Genomic DNA, 18,044 nt, shown 5'->3' with positions numbered 1-18,044 from the left:
TTCCCCCCCCCCCCCTAAAATAAAAGGAGCTGTGTTTGGATCTAAGTCAACGTATTTTGTCCATGTTATTCAGCATTGTGTAAGTGCATGAGCTAGAAGATACAACTGAGTAATTTGGACAATAAATGGAATTAAATGGAATAAGTAAATAATGAAAAAAGAATTTGTTTTAATTATCACTGCCAAAGAAATACTTATGAAGTTTAAAAAACAAATGCTGCAGTGTTGCCCCTTAGTGCATGACAATGATTCAGGTTGAACTTGCAACTTTCTGTGTTGACACCCACTTGTGTAGCGTTACTATTAGTGGTTGGTTTCAAAATAATATTTCTGTGCTTTATGTGGAAAGAGCCAAGTGCTGGTTTCAACTTACCCATATTTCTTACTGCCTGTCACTGGCAAGTGATCCTGCAGCCATTTGGGGGGCTGGGGTTGAAAGCAGTAAAACAATCTTTAGAGCGTAGTAAGAATGAAGCAAGCTCCTGCATTTTGTAGCAAGATAAACTTAATATCAGAATTGTAATGTGCGTGACCTTAAAGTCTTGCTATTGCAAGGCCTATGCTGAAATAACATTTTAGCAATGCAAATAGCTCTGAAGACTCTTTTGGCTTCCAAGGATGCAATCTGTTGGCTTTAAGGATGGAGATGCATCTCACGCGCTGTTCTGTCTGTGCTAAGTGTGGTCATGTGCAATGCTGAGCAAACACATCATCTACCATGTCGCTGTTATCTACCAGGCACTTCTAGAATAACTTGGTTTCATTTGTCCTGAGATCTTTACTAATGGATTAATATATGGAATCATAAAACTGAGCATAAAAGACCTGGAGCATAGACCTCCAGTGACAGAGCGTCTCTCTTGGTGGCCCCCCTGTTGAATCACTGACACTTGCTGATCTCTAACTGCTGAATTGGTGTCGTTGCAGGTTCAGGTCCAGGTCCAGCAGTCACCGCAGCAGGTCTCCGCCCAGCAGCTCTCTCCACAGCTCACTGTCCATCAGGCTTCGGAGCAACCAATACAGGTCCAAGTGCAGATCCAAGGCCAGGCGCAGCAGCAGGCATCCCAGACAATACAGAGTCAATCTCTTCAGAGCCCCAGCCCATCTCAGCTGCAGGCAGCTCAAATCCAGGTGCAGCATGTGCAGACTGCCCAACAGATCCAGGCTGCGGAGATACAGGAGGAACACATACAACACCAGCAGATCCAGGCCCAGCTTGTGGCAGGACAGGCCATTACTGGTGGCCAGCAGATACAGATCCAAACAGTTGGGGCACTGTCACCTCCACCTTCTCAACAAGGCTCTCCACGAGAGGGAGAGCGGCGGATCAGCACTGCTAGTGTCCTTCAGCCAGTGAAGAAACGTAAAGTGGATATGCCTATTACTGTATCATATGCTATTTCAGGGCAACCAGTTGCCACAGTGCTGGCCATTCCTCAGGGCCAGCAGCAAAGTTACGTCTCTTTAAGGCCAGACTTGTTAACAGTGGACAGTGCCCACCTGTACAGTGCCACTGGGACCATTACTAGCCCCACTGGAGAGACTTGGACCATCCCTGTTTACTCTGCTCAACCACGTGGTGACCTTCAGCAGCAAAACATAACCCACATCGCCATCCCTCAGGAGGCCTACAATGCCGTCCACGTCAGTGGTTCGCCAACAACACTGGCTACCGTGAAGCTGGAAGACGACAAGGATAAGATGGTGGGAAGTACTTCAGTAGTGAAGAACTCTCACGAGGAAGTGGTGCAGACTCTTGCTAATTCGCTCTTTCCAGCGCAGTTTATGAATGGCAACATCCACATTCCAGTGGCAGTGCAGGCTGTGGCAGGGACATACCAGAATACAGCACAGACAGTGCACATATGGGACCCGCAGCAGCAACAGCAGCAGCCCACACCCCAGGAGCAGGGGCAGCAGCAGCAGCAGCTACAAGTCACTTGCTCAGTAAGTTAAAACTGCTTCTTGGTCTCAGTCCATGATTAACAACTTGTGAATGTTGTGGAGAGGGAGGTTGTCAGTGGACAGCTGGTATCTAGGAAGCAGAGATGTGTCTGTCCCAGTAGCCTGGGCGTGACATAGGGCATTTGACTCCTGATAGGTGTAGGACTGTGATGTGTTATGTTGGTACATAATTATAGGATGCAAAACTTCCCAAAAGAAATTCAGTCCTGATCTTTGTAGTGTAAATTAATAGATACATGCTCATTGCTGGCTTCTTCATAGCAGGTATTCTGAGGTCTGCAGTCTTCTCCTGAGCTGTTCTAGGGGTTGCAGTGGAAAGGCAGGGATGACTGCAGCGAAGTAAAGTGTGCAGATATACTAGTCACCTAGTTATCAGTTACTTTGTGTTATGCAGCACATGAAGTCCACAGCAGATCCAGTGCCCGGGTAAAGTGTTGAAATCTGACTAGTTGTGAGCAAACTTCATGGATCAGGTGTACCTATCTGTAACACCGTGTCCTGCTTCTGGTAAATGCCTGGTGTGCAAGAGCACAGTAACGAGCAGTGGCAAGTAAGCATCTTTTCATAGTGCTTGGCAAACCTGGCAGCCAAAACTGTTGCTGTTTTTTTAAAGGCTTTGTTGCTAACTTTAAGCCATAGATTATTTTGAATTTGTTTTTAAAACTTGAATAATTAGGGCTATTAATGGCCTCTCTTATATGTGCAAATGGATGTAATTTATCTTTTATTATCAGAAAGTGAAAAGTGATTGATCTGTCAGAGCCTGTTTTTGCTGAATGGAATGAGGGCAAAAATATCTGTCTGCTAGCATAAATGTTGTTATAAATTCTTTCCAGTTTATAAATAACACTGTTGGCTTTGTAAAGGCATATATGCCCTCTACTTTATCAGTAAGCACTAAGACAAAGAGCATTACTTTCTGTAGTCATATCTGACTGTTTCTGAGTTGATTGTGGGCTGTAGCCCACCAAGGTCTTACTGAAAAGGGCTCCCTACATCTCTAGATAACTTTCAGGTGCTGGATGCCCGCTTTTATAAAGCTGAACTTTAAGCTACAGCTTATGGGTCTTGTAATGCATGGGGTTTGGTTTGGTTTTTTTTGTTTTGTCATGTTCAAAGAACCTTCTGTAGCTCATCTTTTCCCTGTATTGGTACTTCAGAGATCACTTCATTGCTTTCAGCTATTTGAACAAACTAAGTTGACAGAACTTCTTGCCTTTCTGCTAAACAGGATTTTTAGACTTATTCTAGGGTCTTTTAAGAGCATGAGCCACATTCTTGGGATCCTTTCCGAGGTATTAACTCCATAATTTCTTTAATGGTTACTTGTAAACCTTCTACTAATGCCATGTATTCTTGTGCACAGTGGTCTGCAATTCTTGGGTATCAGACAGTTTTCTGATCCTAATTCTCTGGAGTACGGGGTCTTGCATAAGCCCCTAAACACAGAAGCAAGTCCAGGAAGTATGCATTCTTCCTCTAAGGGGGCAATAAAGCTACTATAGGTGAACATCAAACTTTTGGGGGTTGTCCCTCTCACAACTCTTGAGGCTGAGAAGGAATTTGCCTGCTTGCCCCACACTGTCCTCTGGCATTGTGCTGCTGTGGGATCTGGGCAAGTTGCAACTATTTTGCTCTCTTTATGTAAAATGTAAGTCAGTTAAGAAGCAACTGCCAGTTTAGTCTGTGTGCCTGCCTTCACGCTGGACAAGGTGTCTGCGAGGTCAGGGCAGAAGATTGCCACTTAGGTTGGGCTGACGGAGGCGGTTGGCTTTGCAAAGCTTTCTGCTCTCTGGAGTGTAATGGGGCAGCACTCTGGAGGAGAGCGGAGGCTCAATCCTAGCTCCTACAAAGACAAGGTGTCAGTTCACCCTTGGACTCCTGTCCTCTTTAAGACAGAGAGGCTTGCTTGACAACTTAAAACTTTGTCGCCATCTGCATTGATAAAATCTGGGCCCTTTCAGTCATAGTCTCCCTCTGCAGCTGTGGTAGATGCTGCTGGTGGTGCAGGGGCTGATAAGGAAAGAGCTATTAAGAGCTGATGCAAAAGAAGAAAAACCAACCGGGGCAGTCAGAAAGCTCCAGTCTCAGGCTCTTGCAGGCTTTGCCTCTTCAGCTGTTTTTTTGTTATACTAAATAAGGTACAGGTATTACTAAAGTCTCTCTGCCATTTTCATTATGCTCTCTAGTACTGTCAGAGCAACTTCCACTGATGATTGACACTTGGCAGTATCAAAGGAAAAGTTACTTCATTATAACAAAGCCTTGCTTTTTGGGGTGGCTCTTAAGAAAGAGAAAGCAAAACTGTTTTGATGTAAGAATTGCTATCTCTAACATTCAGGGTGCCAATGAGAATTTGACTAAGGGCTGTAAAGCTTCAAGTTAATCTGCTTAATTGAGGTAGCCATGAGACTTTCTGTGGCATGGGATTGAGAAGCTGTAGTGAAGAATGCTGAGTGAGTGCAGCTGGAGGGCTCACTGCTTTTTCTGGATAGGTGCCATCGCTTGCCTGTAAAATGAGTTTGAGGTAGTAATTCTTGGTGACTTAAGGTCCTGCTGCAAAGTAAACTTCCAAAGGGTCTGGAGACCTTTAGGTCTATAGTAGGTCATACAGTAGCTCTTCACAGAACAGTAGCTAGTCCACATTAGCAGTATTTGGTAGTTTGAGAGCATTTCATTGCAACTGAATTAATGTTTTGATGCTGGTTGTTCTAGTCTGTTATTTCTTTAAACCTCTTACAAATTAATTAATCTTAACAGCTGTTGACGATAAGAACAGAGCATATCTATTCTGTCTGCCTGTTATGTACTGAATAATGAAGAGAGCCTGCCCTCGATGGGCAAGGGTGGGGAAGGATGCTAGCAGTGTACAACATGTGATCGTACCCAGAACCTTCTCAGGGCAGTCTAAGTTTGGAGCAGCAGTGGTCAGTAAAGCTGATGGCACCTTGCTGCTCTTCTCTGCCACGGGCTGGTGGTCTCTCTAGCTGCTGTGTCTCAAGGCTGTGTCTGCAAGGGGCCTTGGGCCGCTCTTGTTGTAGGGAGATGATGGACTTCAGTGGTGGTTCAGAGTGACAAGTTGGCTGAAGCCAAGAAAAATGCATTGGAGCAAACAGAGCTTCAGAATCGATAGTCATCTGTTTCGGTGTTTGAGGGGAGACCAGAAGTCTGTTGTTGAGAGGACTTTAGCCCTGTGAGATCCTTGCCTTTGAATGTACTGTCTGGCTGCTTAATGGTTTTGTAGCAAGAACAGCTCGTGGCTGTTAGGTCTCCTGTGGTGTTCTGCAGGACTTCTAAGTGCATCAAATTGCAAGTTGTGTGAATTTGCTAAAGGGGTTACAGATATATCCATTCAAACTAAAAGTGTTCTCAGAGAGACGAATACTCTTTTGCGAGCAGCAATTCAGGTTAGACAGCAACAGTTGTGTTCCTTGGCTTAATTTCTTGTTAGAGAGGAGTCTTGTAAAAGGCTGATACCCTGGGGCTAGAGGTAGTGCAGCATTACTTGATTTTTGTCAAACTGTTGCATATCAAAGTGTTTCTATAAACTGAAATGTCTTCTTCCATAGGCTCAAGCTGTTCAGGTTGCTGAAGTTGAGCCACAGCCACAGCCACAGACTTCACCTGAACTTCTACTTCCAAACTCTCTGAAGCCAGAAGAAGGGCTTGAAGTGTGGAAAAGCTGGGCACAGACCAAGAATGCAGAGCTGGAAAAAGAAGCCCAAAATAGGCTAGCACCTATTGGAAGTATGTGTCATGACAATGTGGCCTTTCTTTCCTTTCAAGCAGGATCAGGAGTGACTAAAATGTTAGCTGTTTACCGCTCTGGAAAACACCTTTGTTTAATCAGTGATTGTTTTTAAATCTAAACTTTGATTTACTCTGCAGTACTAATTATTGCATGCTCCCACTGCCACAGGGACATGCTCCAAGGGAGGTATTAGCTCTGTGCTGAAGCACCTAGGCTGGTAGCAGTAGAGAAAGGCACTGTATGACTGTGGTGCATGGACGAACAAAATGGCTGTGAATGCCAGCCAAGCTGGTAGAGCAGTCACGGAGTTGCTGTTTTCCTGTTGCTGCAGGGCAGCATTTCATTGTGGACATAGTAAAAGAAGGCAATAGTCATGCAGCTGGCAGGGCAGAGAGTCTTCCTGTCAGATTCTTGCCCGTTTATCTTCTAGTAGATCTGACAGCCTAAGATCTTGATTTATTTCAGCTTTCTTCATTATACTGGGAGGATGAGGTAGTACTGGGCCTGCCAGATAGAATAGCAAAGCCGGAGATGTGGAAAATCACTCCTGAAAGATTGGGAAATAATATGGCTTTATGGCTTAAATAATATGGCTTTGTTTTGTTTTTCCAGGGCGTCAGCTGCTGAGGTTCCAGGAAGATCTCATCTCTTCAGCTGTGGCTGAGCTGAATTATGGTCTATGCTTAATGACACGAGAAGCTCGAAATGGTGATGGTGAACCCTATGATCCAGATGTGCTCTACTATATCTTCCTGTGTATTCAGAAGGTAGGGGGAGGACAGCTATATGTGCAGCAGAGCCGTGCATGTTGTCAGCATGTATAGGGACGATTCTCTGTTATAAAAATGGAGACTGTGGCTTCTATTAAGCTTCCCAACAATTTCATAAGAAAAAAGTCTCTTTGCTTTAGGGAAGAAAAAAAAAATCAGATGAAGTATAATTAGCGTGCAGCAATGCTTTCACCTACTGAGTTTGTGAAGAATTGTTAATAACCAAGTTCAGTATCATGGTGAGAATAATAAATCCTTTTAGTTTTTTTGGCGGGGGGAGGTGGGTTGGATGATGTTTGAGGAAGTTGTCAATGTCAAAACTTCCTCTAGTTGAAGCTTTAACAGGTAAGAACTTCTCTTTGCGTGGTGTGGGAAGTCTGAGCTGGTAATATTAGTGTGCTTTCTGGAAGAGCTGCAGGAACAGAGCTAAACTCTGATAGGAGAATTGAGCATCTCTCTCCTTAACCTGAAAAAGTAGCGTCCAGAGGACAGTCATGTGAAATAACTTGCAGTGAACACACCTGAAATAAAAGGTGAAATCCAACCAGCTTTACTTTCTAAGATGGTTTTTCCTTTCTGTCTTAGCATTCCCATGACAGTAACTGAGATTACTTACCCTGTATTGGCCTTGGTGCAAGGGTCCTCACTCTTCCAAGTAGAATGTATTAATCTTCAGTGCTGTGCTGTAAAATGCTTGACTAACCGAGTACGTGGGCTCTTAGGATAAGGTCTGGTCTGAGGAATAGATTCGCTACCACTGTACTGGACTGTGTTGTGAATCTCTTACAGTATCTCTTTGAAAATGGCCGAGTAGATGACATCTTCTCAGATCTCTACTATATTCGGTTCACTGAATGGCTGCATGAAGTTCTCAAGGACGTACAGCCCCGCGTTTCCCCTCTTGGTAAGAACTTTTAAGAACTTTAAAACTTTCCAGAGTTTGGAATGTTTAAACTGAACTACAGCATGAGTGTAGCCTGAATAGAAACCCTTTTGAAGTACTTAATGTCCCTAGGACAGCTCATACTGGTCGGGGAGAAAAATGTTGCGTCTGCAGTGAATGCTGGGGTTATTGCACATGTTGAGCTCTAGCCCTGACTGTCGCTGAGGATTATTTGTCTATCGCTTGTCACCCATCAGAAGGCAGATTGTTGGGACTTTGTAGTGTCATGAGATTGCCTTACTTGGAAGCCAGCTGATCCTTGATCTGAATCAAGCTTCCTCATCTGAAGTACTAACACATCTTGCCTCTAATATGTATTGTTACTTTGGGAGATAATACAACACTGTCACGTTGCCATGTAGCCAGATGGATACGGTCTGCAGGACCAACTAAGTGTCAAAGAAAAAAAACAATGCGCAATTAGAGCCTCGAATACTGCAATCAAATGCAGCTCATCTCAACCCTGTGTCTAGAAGATGATGGCTACAGGGGTGGGGGGGAGCAGTTCCGGAAGAGACAGGTTTTGACAGAGTTGTGTATGAGAACTAGATTAAGAATTGCATTTTCAGAGCACAGAAACCTGGTTTCTCATTATTTCACTCCCTTTGATCTGATTAGACGTCCGTGAAGAAGCTATTGCTTGTGTTCAGAAAAGTAGCTGATGTTACAGGCTAGATGGCTAAGTAGCACCGTGAATTTTGGAATCCTTTTGTTTTCACTCTGGCTGTTTGATCTGTGCTTTGTCATTCCACAAGCCCTGGAGTTCATACTGCTGTCTGTTTTTCTGTTTATCTCTGTATTTGGAGTATAGTATTTCTCTTCTACACAAAGGAAAAAAATCTGAGAATCAAAGGATTACTCATGTGTCCAAATACATCACTTGGCACTGTGTGCTGACTAAAGCTGCGCACAGGGCCAAGAGCTGATTTGTTACACTGGCCTGCCTGCTCTCACATATTATTGGATTAGGAGCATCTGCATTGGAGTCGAGCCATTAATTAAAAGCTGTTTAAGTGCATATTTATTTCTCTCTGGGCTGGGATGTATAGGCGTATTGCGGAAGCATACTCTCCGCAACTACAGGTTGACGTATGTATACAAGTGTTTCCTAACTGTACCTGCTATTTAAAAAGTTATTTGCACAGTAGTGAATCTTGACATCAGTGAGGATCTCCTTCCACATATAAATCTTCCCTTAAGATTTATATGTTCTCCAATACTTAGACTATATAGTCTATGTTCCTGCTGCGACTGTCTCCTGTGTGATCCTGACTTCTGATTATTGCAGGTTATGTCCTCTCCAGTCATGTAACAGAAGAGATGCTGTGGGAGTGTAAGCAGCTAGGAGCTCACTCCCCTTCCACCTTGCTCACTACACTGATGTTTTTTAATACAAAGTAAGTACTTAGGTCTTTGGGAATCTTGGTGAATAAAAGAACTTCAAACACTTTGATAGGGTTGGTAGGAAACTGCTGCACTGGATTAGGGCGAAATCATGAATTTCAAATGGTCGCACACAGAGCCCTCTTGCAGCCCCATCAGGCAAAGAAGATGCAGTACTACAAGGAAATGAGCTAGCAGAGGGGAAACTGAACTTGTAGTTGTTGCGTGCTTTTCTGCTGGAACAGTCTTTAACTCGATGTTGGTTTGAGCTTCAGCTGGCTCACGATGAGTAAAGATAACTACCTAACTGTTGTGACTGTATCCTTTACTTGCCTCTGAATGTCCTGCGTTCTCTTCTTGCTGCTCAGATACTTCCTGTTGAAAACAGTAGACCAGCACATGAAGCTGGCCTTCTCCAAGGTGTTGAGGCAGACCAAGAAGAACCCTTCTAATCCCAAGGATAAAAGCACGAGTATCCGCTATCTGAAGGCTCTTGGCATACACCAGACAGGACAGAAAGGTAGTGTCTGGAAGTTTTCTTTGGGAATATTTACTTACTGGGCTTGAAGGAAGTGATGAACCTGGAGATGTCTGCAGGTAGGGCCACAAGAACCCAAGGCTCTGCCAATTACCTTCAGCCTAGCAGCATGAGTTTTCTGTGTGTTCTGTCTGAGGGAGCATAGTACCTTCTAATAAGCCTGGGGACATACCTTACCTGAGGCATATAGGACTCATCAAGAGCTAAGGATAACTTTTTTTGTTACTCTTGGGTTTTACGGGCAAAGGGGCTATTTGGTGTAAGTGCTCATGAACAGAGGGAGAAGCTGCTTTGGGAGGGCTTCTCTTATCTTGACTCATGTGAACCCATATAGAATCCATATGTAAGTACAATCTGTCCTCTTAAAAGCACAGACTCGGGATCTAGCTGAGGCATTGCAGTCTCCGTAGTGAGATTTCTGTCATTTTGGGCACAGGTAGAGGAGAAATGGAAAGAAGGATATGGGTGGGTTGCGATCTTCAGTAGCCTTGGGATAAAACAAGCTCTCCGTATAATGCTTTGAGCATTTATAACCAGGTGCCTCTGCCCTGGAACAGCTGTATGTCTCTTGGCAGCTCTTGCACGGTGACAAGGTGCTTCAGAGTGCTGAGGCTGTATGGCACTGCTCGGTTTGCTGTACTTACACAGAGTGTCTGACAGACTTCTGGGGGGCTGGTTTGTAGTTACAGATGACATGTATGCAGAGCAGACTGAGAATCCAGAGAACCCCCTGAGGTGTCCGATAAAGCTGTATGACTTCTACCTCTTCAAATGGTGAGAGCTCTTGTTCGTGTGTATGGTTGCTTGTCTTCTGTGACTGTTAAGCTGCATCTAGTGGCTGGCCTAGTTTTCAGGGCTGTGTTTTATTGCTGGCACAGTTTCTACGTTTGCATAAGTTTACTTAAATGGGGAGGGGTGTTGATGTGGGAGGGTGGGATTTACTCTGACGGCACATAAGTTGAACTTCTGTGGTATTTAAGAGAGACAAATCCTGATTTGTGAACTGGCTGCTCTTAATCTCGTACTCACTCTGGAGGTTTGCTGTGTTGGCATGAGCTCGCTGTTCTGCCTGTGACTTGGAGCAAGTCATCTGGAAGCATCCACTGCTTCGGATGAGATTAGGTTCCTATTCAAATCAGCTTCTGAACAAAAATGAGGACTTGCTATGGAGACTGGAGGGAGCCTCAAAGGACTTGCCTCTAAATTATGATGATTCTGATAATTAATGTAAACGTTCCTCTGCACAGATGGGTCTGCAGCTAGCCTGGATGTGAAAATACACCATCCTTGCTTCACTCTGAAAGACCCCTAAAGCCATGTATGTGTTATACTTACCAGTGTGAAATAAAAATTACTTTCTTGTAGTCGTCGCCATGGCTTTTTAACCTTGACATGGCCTAAAAACTTTGGGACCACTGTTGCCCCTAGATGTAACTCCGTACCTTCATGTCTCATCAGCCAGACGTTCACTGTCAGGATTTGTGAAGCCTGGGGTGAGGACAGCGGCGGTTTCTCCCTCCCAGGACATTCTGTTAGTCTGGTTATTTCTGATCTTCCTCACGCAGCCCCCAGAGTGTGAAAGGCCGGAATGACACGTTTTACTTGACACCGGAGCCAGTGGTGGCCCCCAACAGCCCTATCTGGTATTCCATCCAGCCGATCAGCAGAGAGCAGATGGAGCAGATGCTCACCCGGATCCTGGTGATACGAGAGATTCAGGAAGCTATTGCTGTGGCTAATGCCAGCACCATGCACTAAGGCATCCTTCTTGGCTCAGAAGGGGTGGGGCGGGGTGACGGGGGAGGGACAAGCAAAGATAAATTGTACAGACTTTTACACTAAAGGAGATGCCTAAGTTTTTGGTTTTTTATTGGTGTAGTTATGAAGCCCTTTTAGGCTTCTTCTCTTTAAAAGAATCTAAAGGAAAACCTACCCATTGTGTATCCTACCCAACACACCAAACTGTTGGAACCATTGGAGGCTGCATATCCCCTGCGAGCTGGGAGCTGTGGAAAGCTGCTGGTTGACTCTGGTTTTTTTTATGATGTAGAAAACATGAACTACAGGATTGGCCTGGATGGCTGAGGCCTCTGTCTCCTTGGAGCACGCACAGCCTAGAGGGCACAGAATGATGGATGGACCTGCTCAGCCAGTGGAGGAGAGGCAGGCATCTTCTTTTCTTGTGCTTGGACGTTAATTTGCTGTTATCTTGGAAGAAAGAGGAGAGAGTGAACTGCAATTGTGATTTATACAAAAAAAACAAACCAACGATTTCTATTCAGACCTTTAAGTGACATTTTTAGATGTTAAAAGTACAAACTTTACCACACTCTTCTTTTTTTGGCCTAACATTGAGGCCTTAAACCTTGAGGCTCCTGTGCCTGATGGAATTCTTGTAACATACACTTGTGTATCATATAAAGATACCACCCTGTTTCTCTTATGTATTCTTACTCTAGTTGTTTATTAAGAATGACGAGCACGTCTTTTCAACATGCCATTGAACAATGTGTCTTTATTTGGGGAAGAGTGAGCTGTGAGGGTTGGGGGGGGGTCATTATACAAAGATCAGTATGCAAACTGGTTGTTTTCATCCCTGTTTGTGCTTTCCAGCTCGACTCCGCTGGACTTCTTTCACCCCTACAAATTAGGAAGGTAGAAGGGGATTAACTTCTGTTGAAGGACCTGAATGTCTGCTTGCTGACGGAAGCTCAGTGTCAGGCTAGGAACATGGGATCTGTGAGACCAGATCAGGCTGTCAGTCTGTCCCAATGTTCTGTGGCCAGCCTGTGAGGCTTCACCCCTAGGCAAATCCCCCTCTCCCCACCTTTACAAATGCATCACACCAACGGCATGATGGAGGGGTGTTGGAGGGAAAAGGCCTTCCAGGAGCAGCACATGGCTTACTCCTGCCATTTAACAGCCTTTTCACAGTTTTTAACACAGCTGTGTAGCTTCTGGCATCGTTCATGATCATAAACCCCAGCCCTGTAGCCTTGCCTTGCTGCATCTTAAATGGTTGCTGTATTTTATATCATTATCAAGTAGTCTGCTCTTTTGAAGCCAGCGGGTAGCCAACCGTGCTTGAAATGGGAGATCACTCTAGCCAGGCTTGTTATTTGTGCCACCAGCTTCTTGGATGCGGAGAGGTGACTCTGCTTCTTGAACTTGTCTTCCCTGCTTCTCCATCTCATGTCCCTTCCCTGTTCCAAAATATATAGATATATATTTAAATATATATTACAGTAAAAGAACTTAAACTTGTGTACAGGCAAGCAATTTTTCTGAAGCTTCTGTTGACCAGCACCTGTCTGTATTGAGAAGGAAGGTCTGCCCTCTCTGTCGGTTGTGCACAGCGTAAATCTGCACATAGGATGAGAGTAGCCATAATGTTCCCTGCCTTCGTGCTCTTGATCAGTGTTGAGGTGTGCGGGCTTAGAGAGACTTCAAGCCTCTGATGCTTCATATTGATGTTGGTGTTCATGAGAAAGCAGATGTGCTTGAGCTGGTTGTCAGTATGAGCAGTTTGTTCCCTATATAGGACTCTGTGCTCAATTAAATGCAGAGAAGTGAAGTAGCAACGCGCTGTTGTTTGCTAATGCCTGTACTCCAAAGTAGACTCTTAGCTCAGTGTCTGCCCTCAGAGTTATGCCAGGGGAAAATAGCCCGGGGTTGGTGCCCAGATCCCAGTGGGTAAGTTGGGAAGATGGTGCCCGGGTGGTGTGTAGTGCTGGCAACACGTACCCCCAGCTCAGTTCAGCTGTTGGGAGCCAGCAGTTGCCCCCTGCTAGGGTGGCTGTCGGGATCACTAATACTGCTTCAGCTGTCAGAAGCCTGTAATCCCTTCACCATATCTTTAGTGACTGGAATGTCCATCTCTGGCCCTAATTTAAGTATTTAAGGACATGGTTAGGGGCAAGCTCCCACTGTTTCAAGCAGCTGGGTGTGCTTGTTGCTCAGGATGCCCAGCAGGCCTGCACAGAGTGGATTTCCCATTCTTTTGGGCAGCTTGTCCTGCCTTCTGAACAGAGTTGCAAAGATGTGAGAGAAACTGCAGACAGCTGTGCTCGAGTCCCAGTGTGTGCTCCGCAATACTGCATGGGAAGCTAGCTCCAGCGTGCCTGCCCCTCAGCGTGAGATGCTGCTTTGTCTGTCTCCATCAGAAACGCGGTGGGTGTTGAAGTCATCTGCCAGATACCCAGTGTACAAGTCGCTTCATTAGGTGACCTTGGGAGTCACCTCTTACTCTAAAAATTGCCAGAGGCTGGAATAACTTGACAGAACACTAGGGCAGTTCCAGGTTAGGGGTGAACAGATACTTCAGCTGAGCTTTCTGGGGAAACAGATTCCACATTACCTTAAACTTCTAGATTGTGCACTTTCCTTACTACCCTTAACTGCAGGATGATCTAAAATCTTTGTAGGGGAAGAGTTCTCCTTGATCTTGGAGCGTACCGCTTAAGAGCGGGGGAACTTGGCACATGGGGAGCTGTGGAGATCTCCTGATGATTGGTTTTGTCCTGACAGACTGAAGTGTTTCCATTATTTTCTCACTGTTTGGACGTGCATAGGAGAGGGATTTGCTGACGCGGAAGTGGACTGCCGTACTGTTCTGTACTGTCTCATCAGAATGTCCACCGTGTTAACTTCATTCCCTATTTTTAGAGACAATCGATATACTGTGACTTAAGGATTATTTTCCTGGACCTGGCTTCTAGTCTGGCTCTCCGGAGCTAGTTTAAAAGGTACGGTATTTCTAGAATATAAATACTATGTTCTTTGATAGTGAAGAACATGATCTGCTCCCTTTTAGGGGCTCATAGGAAGACGTGCACAGAGTAGCACAGAAGAGTGCTGTGGCGTAGGGTTGCTATCCAAGTTCTGGGAAACGTTCCCAGTCAAACGTGTAAAATAGCTTTTTAACACTTTCCTATAACCAGCTTGACTGCTGCTTAAAGGGCATTCCCCCTCAGCTCCGAGAGTGCCAAACTGCTAGCTCTTGTATGCGTGTGTATATTAAATGAGAACTCTCCATGCCCTGTGCCGTGTATGAGACAGGCTGAAAGTGCATCGATCTCTAAATAAACAAAGCTGAGAAGTCAAGCTAGAGACCCTGCGTTGTTGGTGTCGAACTATGCCCATCTTGTCTCTGTGGTATGAAAGGAACCATAGAAAGCAGAGCATGACTGACGACTGCAAAGCACCTCACATTCTGACATGAGACTCGTGTATTGTCCTCTCTCTTGACACTAATAGCCTTGCTTTCCTAAGGAAACTTGTAACCTCTTACACACTTGTCCACGGCACCATTAGATTTTCATTTACTTTCAAGAGTTCAAGCATTTCCTCTAAGTGGCAATGGCTGAAGCAGCGGAGAGCAGACTGGGGAGTGGTTCTTCACTCCTGTCTAGAGTGGTGAGTAAAGGGAACGGTCTAAGTAACTTAACAGGGCTCTCATCTGTTGGCTGCTTCACCCCTAGAGATCTCTCCTGGATTTTAGATGGGAGACAAGGTCCGAAGTAGTTCCTGAACTGTTCTGCCTTGGATCAATGAAAAAAGATTTAATCTCATCCCTAAATAAGAATTCTCGTCTGCATGGCTGCTCCTAGGGCAGAAATGAAGACAGTCTTGTTCTCAGCTGCATCAGGGCTGCTGCCTGCCTTGGTGTGCGTAGAATGGATTAGGCCATCTTCAAGCCTCCTATGCCGTGATAAGAACGGATCCAAAAGTGGTACAAAAGAGCCCTCTGAGCGTACGTGGGGTGGAGGACTTGCTGATACTGTCGTTGCTCATCCTCTTGCTGGTCTGAGTGCTGCTAGATGCTGATTGACTCTGCACAGTCCAACCAAACTGCATTCTCATCCAAGTTTAATAGTGACTTACTTGCAATTAGTGTTCGGACTCTTAAATCACTGTTAAAAGTGGGATATAAACTGTCTTCCACCCTATACGGGGCTTTTCTCCCCATCTTCTTGCTGGAGCTGCTCCTCTCGAATACTACAGGGAGGGAACGTACCTTAGCCTGATGTTTCAGCCTGTTCTGTTTCACTGGTGCCAATGCATAGGAAAGAGCCCTTCTCAGCTCGAGCATCTTCCTACCTTAAGGAGCATCTCAAATCTTCTTCTAGAAGTCTCACTGACATGCTGCCCCAAAATCTCTGAAGCGATTGCCGTGTCCCCTACTTGTCGGTTCCCTTTGTTGCGTGGCTGAAGCTCGGCTGTCAGCACTGCAGTCACTTTCCCTGTATAACCTTGTGCATGGCAGCCACGTTTGCCTGCTTCTCCGTTCTCGTTTGAGCTCATCAGCATGGGGAGGCAGATTGAACCCACTTACAGCAGCAATAAACCGCATCTAGAACTTGAGAGGGAACTGCAGGAGAGAACGAGGTGGGGGGGATGTCTCAGAAAGGCAGGGTCCAGTTGCAGCCCAGAGCCTCGCTTGATAATGAGTGTGCAGCCTATATGCAAAATACGTCTTGTCTGTCCCTCCCGTGTTGACCCTGGTCTAAACAGCACATGTGATTGGCATCCTGCAAAGTGACCTTCAGAACTCTCCAGTAGCTTTGCCCCGTGAGTAACTCACACTACAAATCATTTTAAAGAGATGCACTCAACTATTTTTTTAATTTAATTTTACTCTTATATTCTCTGCTCTTTGTAATCTGCTTGGAAATAAAATGTTTTTCCCTGCAGCCTTTGTTGTAGTCTGTTTGAGAACCATTAAACTTTGTCTGGTGTTTCTACTGGAGCGGCAGCCAACTTGCCTGTTTACTGCTGTGCCCGTGCTCAAGCGTAACAGCCGAGATCGGTGTGTGCCTCCCGGATAGGCTTAGCAAACCTTTGTTAGCACTGGCCTTATTTAAAACAAGGGGTAGAGAGACCTGTTAAACTGATCTTGGTCTGGCACGATGCCTCCCGTTCTGCTGATCCTGTGACAGGTAACGCTGACTCGAGAGCGCGTGTCCTTGGCAGGCGGCATTTTCCTTTGGAAGGCTGCGTTTCTGAACTCGGCCTCCGGGATGAGTATCTCGGTGCCTTTACTGGTTACTGCTTTCGGTGGTGTGAGCCTAGACGCTTTATTTACTGCAAAGGACACTGCTTATAGCTCCATAGCCCAAGCAAACGGCAAACAATGGGAAATCAGTGTCTGGATAGGTGAAATCGACTCTCGGCTGAGAATCGACCCAGGAATTGTGTAAAGAAGTAAAACCGGGGTGAAATGCAATCTTTTATAGCAGACTGTCAGGGAACGAGAATTGAAACCCTGTGAAGTTCGGAGCGTAGCATAACGACAAGCGCTGTTAACGCGTCGCTGTGGGAAGGTGGCGTGGATGTTGCCATTCACAGCAGCAATAACGGGATCGCTACCGACCTCTTGGCTTAAAGTTTTAAGCGGCATTGTGGACCCCCTTGTCGCTGGCTCTTAACTATGCAAGGCCTGCCTTTTCTTAATTACGCGAGGGCCCCTGGAAGCCACACTTCCCCTTCCTCACAGCAAAGCGAACATCCCTGCGCTGAGGCATGTGCCTTCCTTTCCTGCTAGAAACAAAACCACAATCTGGTGGGAAACAACTATAACTTTTAGAAGCTGCAGCCTCTGTTCTGTGCAGATAACTGCTGTCGAGACCAAACAAGCCACCTGGGAGTCCTGCTTCTGTCCATAGTATGGTTCGCTCATTTGGGTTCCTCCCCTCCCCCTGTAAAAGTCAACATTAGCATCTACCAAAGCCCAGCTTAACTGGTCTCTCTCTAAACTCCGCGTTGTCTTTTGGAGAACCTTGCTCAGACCAAAACATGTTCACCCAAACTACAGGACTGAACCTGACCAATGAACCTCACAGCATACAAGGGCTTCTGAGCATTTCGGGAGACCTGAACAGATGTCTCTGTTCACGTTTCCTGTGTCCTATAGCTGGGTAACACGAGTAACACTTGTGTTTTATTAAAGCTGTTCTTTGGACAAGGATTTAGTCTACTGCAGTAAGACAGTTGGCGGTACAGGAGCACCATTCTTTAGTTTCCTGAACTTAGTGTTCAATACTGGGCTGTCTTGGAGGGACCATCATGCAAGAGCAGGGTGAGAAGGGGTCTGGCCGTCTCATTTCCCTGGTGCTCTGAGGCCAGATCTGGCATATCATGACAAGCAAACCAACCATCAGAGGAGGAGGTTGGTTCTGTAGCCCGTAGTACAGGAACTTCTCCTGACACCCAGACGGGTCTGCAGGGAGGGGAACCTCTTCATCCTGGAAACACCGAACACCGGTTCCTGCAACTCTCCTCTAAGGCAGATCCGTGTTTGTGCCTGTTCCTCTCCCGCAGGCGCTGTCCTCCCTACTCCTGATACTGCTCTTCTCTGAAATCCTCCCTGCAGCCGCCCTCTGCGGCAGAGGCAGGAAGGTGCTACGCCGAGACCCCCCCCGCATGCTGTACAGCACAGCCATGCTCTTCACAGTATTTGTGCGTATGGCCTGGCGGCTTTGGGGAGGGGGGGCTCACGCGAGTGCCATCCCTCGGGGACGGCTCAGGTTTCCGGGCCCCGCCGGGGGCTGCTGGGCTGGCACCAGATGCTCCAGCCCCACCGGGGCTTTGTTCGGAGACGTTTCCTTTCGGCTCGGCCGCACTGCCCTCCCCTTGGCACCCAGCCCGTGGCGTGGGGGGAGCCCGCGGCACAACCCCAGCCTCCCCCGCCCCCCC

The 18,044-nt window shown here is 46.1% G+C and overlaps 2 protein-coding genes across 3 annotated transcripts in view; both read left to right on the top strand.

Annotated features, from left to right (window-relative positions):
• The window catches only part of QRICH1 (glutamine rich 1), a 23,993-nt gene extending 12,146 nt beyond the window's left edge, over positions 1-11,847 (top strand). For both annotated transcript variants that reach the window (XM_009284405.2, XM_009284406.2), the window contains exons 3-10: positions 928-1,947; positions 5,535-5,712; positions 6,329-6,483; positions 7,276-7,390; positions 8,718-8,826; positions 9,181-9,332; positions 10,034-10,124; positions 10,916-11,847. In XM_009284405.2, coding sequence (XP_009282680.1) covers positions 928-1,947; positions 5,535-5,712; positions 6,329-6,483; positions 7,276-7,390; positions 8,718-8,826; positions 9,181-9,332; positions 10,034-10,124; positions 10,916-11,108 — 2,013 coding nt within the window. In that variant the 3' untranslated portion in view covers positions 11,109-11,847. The remainder of the gene's footprint in view (positions 1-927; positions 1,948-5,534; positions 5,713-6,328; positions 6,484-7,275; positions 7,391-8,717; positions 8,827-9,180; positions 9,333-10,033; positions 10,125-10,915) is intronic.
• A 2,861-nt stretch (positions 11,848-14,708) lies between these two features.
• The window catches only part of IMPDH2 (inosine monophosphate dehydrogenase 2), a 17,813-nt gene continuing 14,477 nt past the window's right edge, over positions 14,709-18,044 (top strand). The window contains exon 1 of the mRNA XM_009284527.2: positions 14,709-14,765. Within this exon, the coding sequence (XP_009282802.1) occupies positions 14,709-14,765 (57 nt within the window). The remainder of the gene's footprint in view (positions 14,766-18,044) is intronic.

This window comes from Aptenodytes forsteri, unplaced genomic scaffold (genome assembly GCF_000699145.1).
Source record: "Aptenodytes forsteri isolate BGI_AS27 unplaced genomic scaffold, ASM69914v1 Scaffold53, whole genome shotgun sequence".
In the NCBI taxonomy this organism is placed as follows: domain Eukaryota; kingdom Metazoa; phylum Chordata; class Aves; order Sphenisciformes; family Spheniscidae; genus Aptenodytes; species Aptenodytes forsteri.
The sequence above is the reverse complement of the archived record's forward strand: the minus strand, read 5'-3'. Positions and strand labels throughout refer to the sequence as shown.